Here is a 9,470-nt window from a genome sequence, read left to right as displayed (position 1 = left end):
GTCTTAGTTCCTTTGATTTATTCTGCTGCCTGCTGCCCGTCTGAGAGTTGATGCAGCTGAAGTTTTTTTTTTTCCTAACCCATTGTTTGCTTCTCTCTTAATTCTTTCCATGTGGATTGGGATTTCAGGTTTCTTTTGCAGTGACGGTACACTGCTACTTGCTTCACTTTCTATTGTTAGAGCGTTTCTTGAGGTACTGTTTTCTATCGCTGATTCATGTCCTGATGGAGAGTTTATGGTTACTTGAAACCGTTTTTTTTATTTCTTTAACTTCACGTAGAAATTGCTCTGCTATATTATTTTATCATATCAATTCTTTTTTGATATACCTAAATATGCAGAAATGGGCTGCGTCTTTGATAGAGATTTTAATTGCAGAATCTTCATTGTATTTCCTTGCACATCTTATTTTCACCAACGATTAATGGTTTGTTTGGTTAAGGTCAAAATAGGGGATGGAAATGAGAGGGTTTCAATCTGGACTCAAATTAACTGTTTCCGTTTTGGGACTCAGAAGTACTCATAAGTTGGTGGATCCTACAAAGATATGGAATGGTTGGTAGTGAAATAATATTCGTTTTCACTCCGGGCTTTTGCTTGTTGGCGAAACTGATTAACCACCCTATTAAGCATTAATCAAGTGGAAATCAAAACCCTTTCCTGATTCTCCCTGTCCATATTCACGCCCTCCTCAATTTCAGACTTTCTCTGCGAATCACAATCAATCAACAAATAATGGTGTGAGAAAAGCTGCATGCAAATAGCATCTATCTATTTAACATTAAGCGGGCTATTGTTAGGTTAGTATTAATTTATTACCATCCTCTTTAGCCTTGGTTTCAATATCTTTGAATATCGAAACAATTTATGGACAGAACGGAATATGGTCTCAGAGAGATGAAAGTACATTACACCAATGCGAGGAGACTCTTAGACACTGTTGCTAGCCCTACTTAATTGCTTGTAATTTTTGTACTTAAACTCTGTACATAATTTAGTAACACGTATCCATTTACCGCTCAAAAAAGAGATGAAAGCACATTGAATAAGAATCAACGCTAGCTCTAACATGAGACCTGTAGGATCAATAAGCAAGGATATATTAATAAACTCTAGTTCTAGTATTTTTCAATGTGCTTTGAGAAGTATTCTTTGCTTTCCTGTATGACGACGGACTTAACCATTAGCGCATATGGACGAATCATAGGTGATATGCACACTTGGAGGTACAGTATTTGCTGGGATTTTGCTACTGCGAGTGATCTGGGCAGCAGTTGCTTACTTTCAGTCAAGTGGAAATAGCTTTAACCAGGGTGGCAGCTCCTTTGGCGCCGCAGCTTAGAGCTCTCTTTACCACTCCGTAAGCTAAAAACCTCGCATTCTTTCCTTCTGTGCTACTTGGTTACAGGCTAGAGGCCATCATATCATGTACTATATATTGTATATCAAATCTTTTGGGCCAACCATTAAGAGTCTGTGGATGTCATTCGCATTTTTCATGTGAACAGTGTATATTAGACTTGACAATTTAAATTATTTTTTCCAAGTTCGTTTATAAAAATCCTAAAAAATCAAGAAGAAATATACGAAGTCATATTGGGTCACTCTATTCAACATAGCGTCACAAACAAACACCAATGTTGAAACTGCCGCACAAAATAAGCGACATGTAATCAGGAGAGGCAGCCTTCTTTTACAAGAACAATACGTTATACGTTGGAGCTGAATATTGCCACAGAAAGCTTATATTTCCCTATGCTACATATTCAGTGAATAAATATTCTAACACGGCAGCAAATGGACATGCTAGTGTTTACTAACTCGAGCAGGCCCTGTAAAAGACCAAAATCGCCATGACCATTTTCTTCTGGCTTTGAGTATGTCTTAAGCGGATGAAGGAAATACTGCATCTTTATGTAATTATTACCAGGTTCATGGATTTATTGAATCATGTTGTTCTTTCAAATCCGCCACCTAACTGCATGTGTAACCATTCTGGTGATGCACCCCGGCTGAACTGATCTCGCGGAGCTTGAGAACCAATTACCATGTCAAGTGTGTTGATCAAACTGTATTTAAATAGACGTTTCCGAAGAATCAAGATATCATGAGGTAATATTCAACATGCATGTGTGTGTGTGGGGGTGTGTTCCTCAACTAATCACTCCTAGAAAACACCTAGGAGACACTATTTGCTACGCGCTTAATAAACACGCCTCCAAGGCTGCAAACCCAAAATCCATCGGATGCAAGATCATTCTTGCTTAATAAGTCTTTTCATATTATTCTTTAAGCTTAAGGTTCATGATATGAATATTGTCCACGAAAGGAAGTTTGTTGACTCTTGACTCTTCTTTAGATCAGCACCATATAACTAAAGGAACGAAATAGTAATGGTCTATCAGGACTCAATATTTAAAACAAACGAATTAAAACCAGTTTTCAACCCTTCAAGTCATTTAAGTTTCGTAAAAAATTCAATGTGTAGTCCAAAAACCTAGTAGACGACTTACATCTTTTGGATGAAAAATTTCAATGCCAGCAGGGTTCACACTTGAATTTACAGCTTCAAGCTTCATTGACAAGAACTGTTTCATCCAGTCAAATTACAAGGCAGAACTTTAATTTCGATCAATAAATAACTGTTGGAAAAAAAATCATAATTCACGGGCCAAGAAACTAAGATAAGAAGTCAAGACGGAGTTATACCTCAACTTGGCGCTGTAGCGACTGAATGTAATTTATTATCTCATCGAGGACCAACGCTTTCCCAGTAACCTGAATCGAGAAAGTATTTTACTTCAAAATTTCATATGAAGTTGGCAAACAACACCGTTGGTGACAGGTGATTTTCAGTTCTGTTATCAATAGCCTAGATATAAAAATACACATGAAAACACCGGTTTCTCCCTTTCAAGTTATTTTATTCAAATTGAAAGAATCACGGTTAACGCAGAGTAGAAAAAAAACTCATTAAAGTTCCCAAAACATACCTTGTCACAACCAGGAACCAACTCCTGAAGAATTTGCATCCTCTCGCTTATCTTTTCCCTCCTCGCCTGTTTCAATCAGAATGCCTAGCACAAGTCAGTCTACCACCCCATAAACAACCAATCCCTTTATCACAAATATGTAACAGAAGGTTATAAAACTAGAGTATGATTTTTCATTTACTTCTTTTAAGATCAGGACTAAATAGAAAATATCGGAACAATAACGCAATTCTAGCAGAGGTAAATTACTCTTTCCGCTAGACTGTGACTATCAGTAGCTTGACCCCTTCTCGCCCGTACATGGATGTAAGCCGGCTTAGGAGGCTCAGAAGCTGGCTGAGTACTTTGCTCCGCTGGCTTTTCTGAGCCGGTTTCTGTTTCAGCTTTCGTTTCAAGGCTCTCATTCCGATTTCCACATACTTTAAGCCGTTTTCCATCACCATCATTCTGCTCAATTCAAATTCAGAATTGGTAAATAGGTTAATTCTAAAAACATAACTTCAGATCCATATTCTGTGTTCTAATTTTTTGTACCGTCAACTTTTTGCCAAATAAAACAGCGCTTAATCTCACTTAATTGGATTAACTTCCCAATGGTTTTGAGACATACACATATACTAGATCACTGAGCATACGAACGAGTGATTACCACGCCATTGCTATCGCCAATGCCACCGTTGCTGGTGGTAGAGACGCCTTTCGCCAATTCATCCTCGGAGTCGCGCTTCTTCCTATTGACCCCGTTTCCTTCCTGGTCCGAACAGCTCGGGTCAATACCCGGGCCATTCGGATTCGAACCCGATGTAAACGCCCCAAACTGCCCCAAATTTTGTCCGAACTGCGGCCTCCTCAAGCCCAACCCTCCCCTGGACTCCCCGAGACCAGCACCGCCGTTCGTCGGGAACTGCCAGATGTCGGCCAAGTTATGCGACGCCGTATGAGCGTTCCCATTCCCAAATGAACCCTCGTTCATCATATTGATAGCCGCGGGATCCGTAACAGCACCGCCAATGAACTTTCACTCAAACAGTCAACATCCACCCAGCACCGCTGGGGAATAACTACAAGAGCAACTGTGCTATTCGAGAAGCTTCAGAACAACGAAAAGGATGCAATTATTCAAAAAGAAAGAGAGAAGAGAAGCTGCAACTTGCAAGGTCTTCTTCGTGCTTGATCTCCGTGGACAGTGGAGGCTGATGCGCCTTTTGTTAATACTCCTCGTATCCTAATTATAAGACCCAATTGATTTATTTGAGGAGATTAAGAAAGTAAGTTAAGTTGGTTATTTATAATAAATAAATGTTGTCATTCCTAAAATATCTTTACTAATTAAGTATATTGGCTAAAACTATTATTATTAGAAGGATTATCTTGAAAAAAAATACATAAATATAAGAGACAAAATGAATTAGAGCTTTATAATTAAAACCAAATAAAAAGTAAAATAGGATCTTATAATAAGTACAGGAGGAGTATTTATATTTCATTCGTCCCTCCCACGGATCGATTTGAGCGCTCATCTGATCAGCAATTTGGAAGAGAGCGATGTGAGCGATTCGGTTTTAATATTTTTAATTTTTAAAAAAATTTAAAAAAAATAAATCTGAACGGTTTAGATCGCTCATCAAAGAATGAACACTGGATGCTAATCTTCGAAGAGTACCCAAACCAGATCCCTTCCAGTTAGCTTTTTCTCGAGGTCCAGCATTTCATGCTCTCATCAGCTTGACTCCCCTGATTGCTTGCCGTCTGATGCTACTACCATGGCACTCAAGAGGAAAACCCCAACCGTTGATTGCCCACATGAAACCAAACGTCCAAACCTGATCATCTTGGATTTTCATTTGGAATAACTTATAAATAATTTTTTAATTATAACAAAATATGAAATAAATATATAAAATAATTTTTATCTTAATTTACGTTAATTGTGTTTATAGTTATTAAAACTTTTCATGATTAACTAACAAATTATAGTACACATTTAAATTTAAATATAAAAGAAAGCAACGAAAAATTAAAAAAAGTGTCAGGCAAGTTTTATGAAATTAAAAAAGGTAAAAAGTAGAAATGAATATAAATTTTGGATTTTTTTTTCTCGGTCAATTTTTTAGATTTTACAAAAAAAAGTTATGAGAAAACAAAAGGAAAGTGCGAAAAAAATGACGGGTTATTTTGAGAGTTTAGCGAGCCAAAGTACAAATACGGTGGACAAATTGTTTAGCGGGAAAGAGACAACGGTGGGGTTCCATTGATTATCCAATGATTTGGGGAAAAAGTTATGGGAAAAGTAATGATGTTTTGATTAAGGAGATGCTAATTTTTGTTTGCCAGAGATTAAGGAGATGCTAATGATGATTAATGAGAGACTTAAAGACTTAAGCGGTGATATGTGGTAAAGCACTGGGGAAAACGATGGTTAGGAAGTTGATGACCGATGAGTGATTACGACCTTAGGTCAATTCAAGCTTTGAATTTTAGAATGAGGGGGTGTTTGGATTGCTCAATAAATACTTTTAAAAAGTATGTTTTCACAAATCGAGACAAACTCTTTCATATATTTACTTCATATATAGCAAAAGCACTTTTAAAATTATGATTTTGTTTCTACCCAAACACCCCCTACATGAGGTCCACTGCCAAAATAGTCCCCTCTGGTGAGATGTATGCTTTTTAATTTTTCTATTTCTATTTTTAAGTCATTTTTAACATGTTTTATACAAATTAAGAAAAATTTTAAACTTTACTAACTCTCATTTAATATTCAACAACAGCATAAATTATACTTTATGAAAACAAAATCAACATAATAATAAATTAAAAATAAAGTTGTTCATTCATATAAAAAAAATTTCTTGGTCTTTCATATTGAACCAAAATTTTTTTTTCTTTTTTCAATAAATAGGATTAGAGGAGTGTATAGTTTTAAGTTACATATAAATAATTTTCTAATATTAAAAATGTAGTAGAAAGTAGAAACTCCTTACACTTTTAAATTTGTGCATATAATTCATTCATCGTTAGTCAGCCGTATTTGATAAAGCAACGTGATATATATTTGTATCATCTGTATCAAAAAAAAAAATTGTATCATCAATAAATATCTTATTAAAGTCAATTTTATATATAAATAGTCTTTTTATAGTTTGAGTTTTATGTCAGTAACCTGTAATTCTACAAGCTTCAAGTACGCTAAGATAAATAATCCAATTATATTCAATTTAATCGGGGAAATAATAGAATAAATCATGCAGATCTTATCTTCTTGCGTCAATAGATTCGGTCCTTTTTTTTTTTTGGCCATTGTTCCTTCTTCCACTCTCCATGTCTCTGGTATTATACTACAAGGTCCCGTTTGATGATAGACATCAATGATGTCTTCTTCTTCTTTTTTTGTTGGGACAATTGTGAAGCAAAGTTTTAATTGAAAACAAGTTACACCAGGTGTTATCATCAACTGCTTAATCTGCAGAGCAGTGGTTTCAAATGAGATCAATGTTTAAATCTAGTAAATGGAAAAAAAAAAATTGAACCCAATAATATTTGAATATGACTTTTTTTAAGAATAAGATACCCTGACTATTAATTATAGAGGTCTCCTCTCTATTTCTAAAACATATAGTTTAATCAAATTAGTTAACAGCATTAGGAATATTATAAAAAGATTCTAAAAATATTATTTTTAACCAAAATTTATATTTATTTACTATTTTACCTCTCATTCTAATAAATTTTTAAATTATATTTTTATAGTTTCATGAATTTCATTCAGTTAAGATAAACATAAAAGATTTCATTATTTTTTTAATAAATATATGTACTTGGCTAAATATGTTTATAAGTTTTCGTACCAAACATGTTTTTAAAAGTTCTAAATTATAAATTTAAATAATTTATAAAATCTTTTAAACTTATATCATTCAAACTTTACTATAAACAAAAATTATGTATTTGGAATGTGTTCTTACAATTGAAAATAAAATATTAAAATTATAAAATTTTATGATTTAGATAAAAGAATTTTATAACATATTAGAAATTTTAAAAATACATGTATTAGAATTATTTTTTGATTTTATAAAAAAATATTTTTTAGAAAATATAAATGTCTGAATAATTATTAAATTAAAAAGACACATTTTGACTAAAAAATAATTTAAAATCAAATTTAACGGTTTGAATGGATGAAAATGAAATTTCAAATACAGGAGGAAGATTTATGTAACATACTCCTTTGATCCTATTTATAAAGTACTTTCAGCATGTTTCACACAAACTAAGAAAAACCTCAAGCTTCATTAACTCTTATTTAAAATTTAATGACTTTCCAACTTTATTCCTATTTAATATATATTAAACCTCATATAAACAAAGTTAACACAATAGTAAATGAGGGGTAAAACTATACATCCATACAAAAAATTTCTCTCAATGCCCTATAAATAGGACTAAAAAATACTTTCTCTTTCTGCCCTATAAATAGGACCAGAGGAGTACATTTTAATTATAAGGGGGGTTTATATATTTTTTAAAAATAGATTAGAAGTTGCTGTAATTGAGATAAAATAGAAGGGTGATAAGTGTATTTTACTCTTTTTTTTAATTAAAAGGCAAACATTAACATGATATAAGGTTAGATGTAAGATTGAATTTTGCTTGTAAAATTTCTTATAAACTACAAAGTTATTAGCGACATTATTTGTTAGTAGCGTGTGTAATTTAATAAGTATTTCGACAATTTTCCTTTTAATTTTATCCCTATGGCACTTCTAACAAATTCCATTAAAAATAAAAAAGAAAATCTTAAATATCATTGATTTTATCTTAAAATTTAATGACTTTTCAACTTTTCTCTTATTTAATACATATATATTTTTAATAAAATAATAGTCTAAATAGTAATAAATTAAAAGTAAATTTGTACACTCTTATAATAAATCTAATGAAATAACTTATGCTAAGGACAAAGAAAATATTCTTTTTCTCTATCCCATGAATAAGACAAGAGAACAACACCGTTATGATGTTTAAATTTGCTTGAATATTTTGAATTGTTATCCTTTCTAGTTCATTTTCTTACTTTTCCTTCTCACATCAGAAGCTTGCACAATGCAACCAAAAATAATTTTAAAAAAACAGCATCAAATGCGGATAACAAATTTAGAATTTTAACTCCCCTCTAATTTTTTTATTATTAAATACACTTCCAGGTAGTTTTCTCTTTTTTCCTATTAATTCCATCCTAACATTATTTTGTTCGATTCTTTTTTTAACACGAAGTATTTGGAATATTGTACTTAATAAATCAATTATGCCTCATAACTTTGGCCCAAAAATATATGCATCATAGAAAACCATCAATTATCAATAATCAATGATCCAAACCACTCGATTTTCTGATCAAAATTCTTGCCATTAGATATTGAGATCATTTTCGGTATCAAGTCGTAACGTGTACGTGAGATGTATATGGATATATAAAATGTTGACGGGATTGAAAAAAAGAGCGATCAAAAGAAAGCCATATGACAATCTTCTGCAAACAAAGGAAAACACTAACTGTCCCCAAAAAAAAAAAAAACTCATTGGGGAAAAAGAGCGATCAAAAAAATTCATGATCGAAAATTCAAATTCAAAATTATTTTAAATAAATTCAATAATATAAATAAGGCTAAAGTATATATCTGGTCCTTTAATTTTGTACAAGGTTTCAATTTGATCCCTTAACTTTAAAAAAATATACTTTTAGTCCTTTAATCCTAAAATTTTTTCAAAAAATGATGACATTAAGATCTTAAATGTTGATAAAATATTCTCAAATGCTAACATATTAAGTTTAGTTTTCAAAACATCCATGATTGTTACAAAAAAATCATCATTAAAGCCTAATGATTTTAGGGTTAAAGGACCAAATATATGTTTTTTAAAGTTAAGGAACTAAATTAAAATTTTGTATAAAGTTAAAGGACCAAATATATACTTTAGCTTATAAATAAAAAGTTCAATTCTCTTGTTAAAATATTCGATCTTATTAAAAATATAATTTTTTTATCAAAATCCCCCTTTAATTATTTCATTATCCTGTATTTTTACCCATTAATTAATTTATGCCCCTACATACTCCAGAAACAAACTAATAACAGCAAATAAATACGAGAAACGAACTTCTACAATTTCAAAATCTTTCCATAATAATAATACTACATCTAGTTTTTAATATAAAACTTAATTGACTAATTTGAGGAGATTAATAAAATTAGTTGAGTTGGTTATTTCTAATAAATTGGTATTTTCTTTTCTAGAATATCCTTGTTAATCATGTGTATTAGCTAAAACTATCATTTGATAGAATATTTAATATGTGCAGCTACTATAAGGACTACTTTAAAAAATAAATAAATATAAAAGATAAAATAAATTGAGTTCTTATAGTTATGATTAATTCAAAAATTAAATTAATTCTTATATTAAGAACCG

General features: G+C 31.7%; 1 protein-coding gene and 1 long non-coding RNA gene across 3 annotated transcripts; one reads left to right on the top strand and one right to left on the bottom strand.

Moving 5' to 3' along the window:
* The first annotated feature begins 36 nt into the window (after nt 1-36).
* On the top strand, nt 37-1,542 carry LOC114748824 (uncharacterized). Its single transcript, XR_003740508.1, has 2 exons — nt 37-193; nt 1,208-1,542. It is a non-coding gene; the product is annotated as an uncharacterized LOC114748824 (long non-coding RNA).
* LOC114748822 (transcription factor BHLH089-like) lies at nt 536-4,201 on the bottom strand. Of its 2 annotated transcripts, none has more exons than XM_028937277.1 (6): nt 3,643-4,201; nt 3,243-3,440; nt 2,994-3,059; nt 2,710-2,778; nt 2,514-2,588; nt 536-708 (listed from the first exon to the last, which is right to left on the bottom strand). In XM_028937277.1, the coding sequence occupies exons 1-6, from the start codon at nt 3,967-3,969 to the stop codon at nt 637-639; spliced, it is 807 nt and encodes a 268-aa protein (XP_028793110.1). In that variant the 5' UTR covers nt 3,970-4,201; the 3' UTR covers nt 536-636. The 2 variants fall into 2 exon arrangements, with proteins under 2 accessions (XP_028793110.1, XP_028793111.1); XM_028937278.1 differs by lacking the exon at nt 536-708 and adding an exon at nt 1,583-2,031.
* Between the last annotated feature and the right edge of the window lie 5,269 nt (nt 4,202-9,470).

The sequence above is a fragment of the Neltuma alba genome, unplaced genomic scaffold (genome assembly GCF_004799145.2).
Source record: "Neltuma alba isolate B1F8T4 unplaced genomic scaffold, ASM479914v2 tig00005827_pilon, whole genome shotgun sequence".
Classification (NCBI taxonomy): Eukaryota; Viridiplantae; Streptophyta; class Magnoliopsida; order Fabales; family Fabaceae; genus Neltuma; species Neltuma alba.
The sequence above is the reverse complement of the archived record's forward strand: the minus strand, read 5'-3'. Positions and strand labels throughout refer to the sequence as shown.

Excerpts from the sequence above, each read along its gene's own strand:
- LOC114748822 (XM_028937277.1), bottom strand. The coding sequence starts at position 3,969 with ATGATGAACGAGGGTTCATTTGGGAATGGGAACGCTCATACGGCGTCG. Across the intron at positions 2,779-2,993 it reads TGGTTCCTGGTTGTGACAAG|GTTACTGGGAAAGCGTTGGT; the intron begins GTATGTTTTGGG and ends TTCTCGATTCAG. Across the intron at positions 2,589-2,709 it reads CGCTACAGCGCCAAGTTGAG|TTCTTGTCAATGAAGCTTGA; the intron begins GTATAACTCCGT and ends TGGATGAAACAG.